Below are 2,542 nucleotides of genomic sequence, written 5' to 3'. Positions count from 1 at the left end.
AAGTAGTTTAATTAAATTGTTTTCCCAAATTAGATCTAAATTGAAAAGAGAAAAAAGGTTGACTTAACAGTTTTAACTGTTAAAAAGTTAATAATAGGAGTATTTTTAGAATTTATTAAAAATATTAAAGAAAACATCAAAACAAATTAAATATTAAGATATTTTAAAGACTTTTTCAAAATATTATAGACAAAGTTTAATTACTTTGTTGGTCCTATAGTTTCGCAAAATTTTCAATTAGATCCCTATACTTTTTTTTCTTTTAATTGGGTCCTTGCACTAATTTTTTTTTTTCAATTAGGTCCCTCTTAGCAGTAATTTTTATAAGGACCTAACTAAAAAAAAATTTGGTGTAAGGACTCAAATAAAAGGAAAAAAAAGTGTAGCGACCCAATTAAAAAAAAAAATTAGTGCAAGAAGGCAGTTGAAAGGAAAAAAAGTACAAAGACCTAATTAAAATTCCACGAAACTATAGAGACCAACGGAGTAATTAAACCTATAATCTAACCATTAATAAGTATTGGCAGGACATATAATCATCAAGCAAACCTTAGACTATTATTACTTGGGTCAACTACCTAGACTAAACAAAATAACAGAAAGGAAATAGTTTTACATAGCATATTAGGTTTCAAACTAACTACATAGATCAAGATAAAAAAAAAGAAGCAAAAAAGGTTAAGCACTAACATAATAATGTTGCTTTGTTCTGCCTAATGCATCATATTACATTAATAGCATCATAAGATATATATATATATATATACTCCAGCAAAATAGCTACACTTTTCTAACTATTCACAGCCATCTTAATCTTATTCATCCTATATATTCCCCATAACTACCACAAAATTAAATAATAATGAATCAAAAAGCAAGAATAATAAGAGAAAAAAAAATGAACATTAGAAACAAAAGATTAAAATTAATAATTATTATGAAACAAAAAAGGAAAACAAAAACCTATATGAGAGATTTTCATTGCAAGATTGCTCCAAATCTTGATGAGGATGGATTTGATTTAATTCATGAACTTCATTCTTGTTCATCCTTTCAGTTGGTTACACTGAGCAATAGGCCTTGTCTTCTCTTTCCCAGCCCTCAAGGGACATGGAGTCTCTACGGGAGGGACCATGCAGTTATACTGAAGACACAGTGAACTCCTTAGAGGAATCACCGCCGTTGGACTAATCTCAATTCCAGTCAGGTAGTTATGCTGCAAATACAGTATCTGAATGCTCGAGTCCAATAACCGGTTCACGAAGCTAGCAGGAACTCGCCCTGTGAACCGGTTATTGTTCAAGTATAGGTTCTGAACCGATGCGAGCATCGGCGATATTTGACCATAAAATCGGTTGTAGCTTAGATCAACCGTTGCAATTGATACCTGAGGCAAATACATTGATTTAAGAATATATTAAATATTCATAACATAACAAATAATTAAGTTCTCAGTGAATATAATGAATGATTAATAATGTAGGAAACATTTCAGGTATTCTAGGATACTCACGTTCTAATTATTTTAGTTGTTTGATCTCAATTATAAAATATATATAATATATATTAATTAAAATCAACAGCAAAAACCAGTAAAACATCGATATCTTTGGAATATTTGAAACAAAATTCACCATCATACATAGTTTATCACATTTTTTTAAACAAATTTTACATTTGAGAATTGAAGTACAAATAATTGTAAGTTTCAGTAAATGTGTTGAATAATTAAATAGTATATATGATGTAAATTCACTACTTCTATAACTGAATTTCAGAGTCATACCTAGTTTTTTACATTTTTTTTACCAATTAAGTTAACTATCATTCCAATTTATTCGTATACATTGCACGATACAAATAATATTACTACTGAATTTAAGGAAATATACAATCTTTTTCTATGCAAATTGTTTCAAAGAACTTAACATTATAATTTATAAGCTATTCTTTAACTACGAGAAGCTATTGCAAACTTACCTGATCCAATGGCCTAACCGGACCAGAGAACTGGTTCCTCTCCAATTGTAGGTTCGTTAAAGGGAATGAGAAGATACTTCCGGGAATTGGCCCCGTGAACCGGTTCAGGCTCAGGTCAAGGTAATTGAGCTGTTCCAACCGGTTCAGAAGCTGGTCCACCGGACCGGTCAACTGGTTCCACGCCAGTGACAAATACAGCATAGAAGGAGGAAAATGGTTTGGTCCAAGCGAACCTGATAGAGCATTGTGCTTCAAATCAACCCGGGATAGGGTTTTTGACTCGAACCGGGGAATCGAACCGGTTAGCTTGTTGTGGCATAGCATGAGATTAGTAAGCTCCGGCAAAGATCCGATCGCCGGAGGAATTACTCCGGCGAGCTGGTTAAAGCTGAGATCAACGGTCCTTAACAGCCGGAGACCACCCAACCCTGACGGAATCTCGCCGGAGATGAAATTCCGGCTGATTCCAAGAAACCTCAAGTTCTTCAAGTCGGAAATTGACTCCGGCAATCTACCGTAGATTCTCCCGGGAACGACAGTAAACTCGGCGAGCGAAGAGAGT

The 2,542-nt window shown here is 33.4% G+C and overlaps 1 protein-coding gene across 1 annotated transcript; it reads right to left on the bottom strand.

The window, feature by feature from the left end:
• LOC107626099 (brassinosteroid LRR receptor kinase BRI1) lies at nucleotides 669-2,536 on the bottom strand. Its single transcript, XM_016328881.1, has 2 exons — nucleotides 1,981-2,536; nucleotides 669-1,387 (listed from the first exon to the last, which is right to left on the bottom strand). Exons 1-2 carry the CDS (start codon nucleotides 2,302-2,304, stop codon nucleotides 1,046-1,048), a joined length of 666 nt encoding a protein of 221 aa, XP_016184367.1. The 5' UTR covers nucleotides 2,305-2,536; the 3' UTR covers nucleotides 669-1,045.

This window comes from Arachis ipaensis, chromosome B02 (assembly GCF_000816755.2).
Source record: "Arachis ipaensis cultivar K30076 chromosome B02, Araip1.1, whole genome shotgun sequence".
Classification (NCBI taxonomy): Eukaryota; Viridiplantae; Streptophyta; class Magnoliopsida; order Fabales; family Fabaceae; genus Arachis; species Arachis ipaensis.
Note: the sequence above shows the minus strand (reverse complement) of the source record. Positions and strands in the feature narration are given on the sequence as shown.

Coding starts and splice junctions, on each gene's coding strand:
- LOC107626099 (XM_016328881.1), bottom strand. CDS start 2,304: ATGCTATGCCACAACAAGCTAACCGGTTCGATTCCCCGGTTCGAGTCA. Junction 1,388..1,980: donor CGGTTAGGCCATTGGATCAG/GTAAGTTTGCAA, acceptor TATTTGCCTCAG/GTATCAATTGCAACGGTTGA.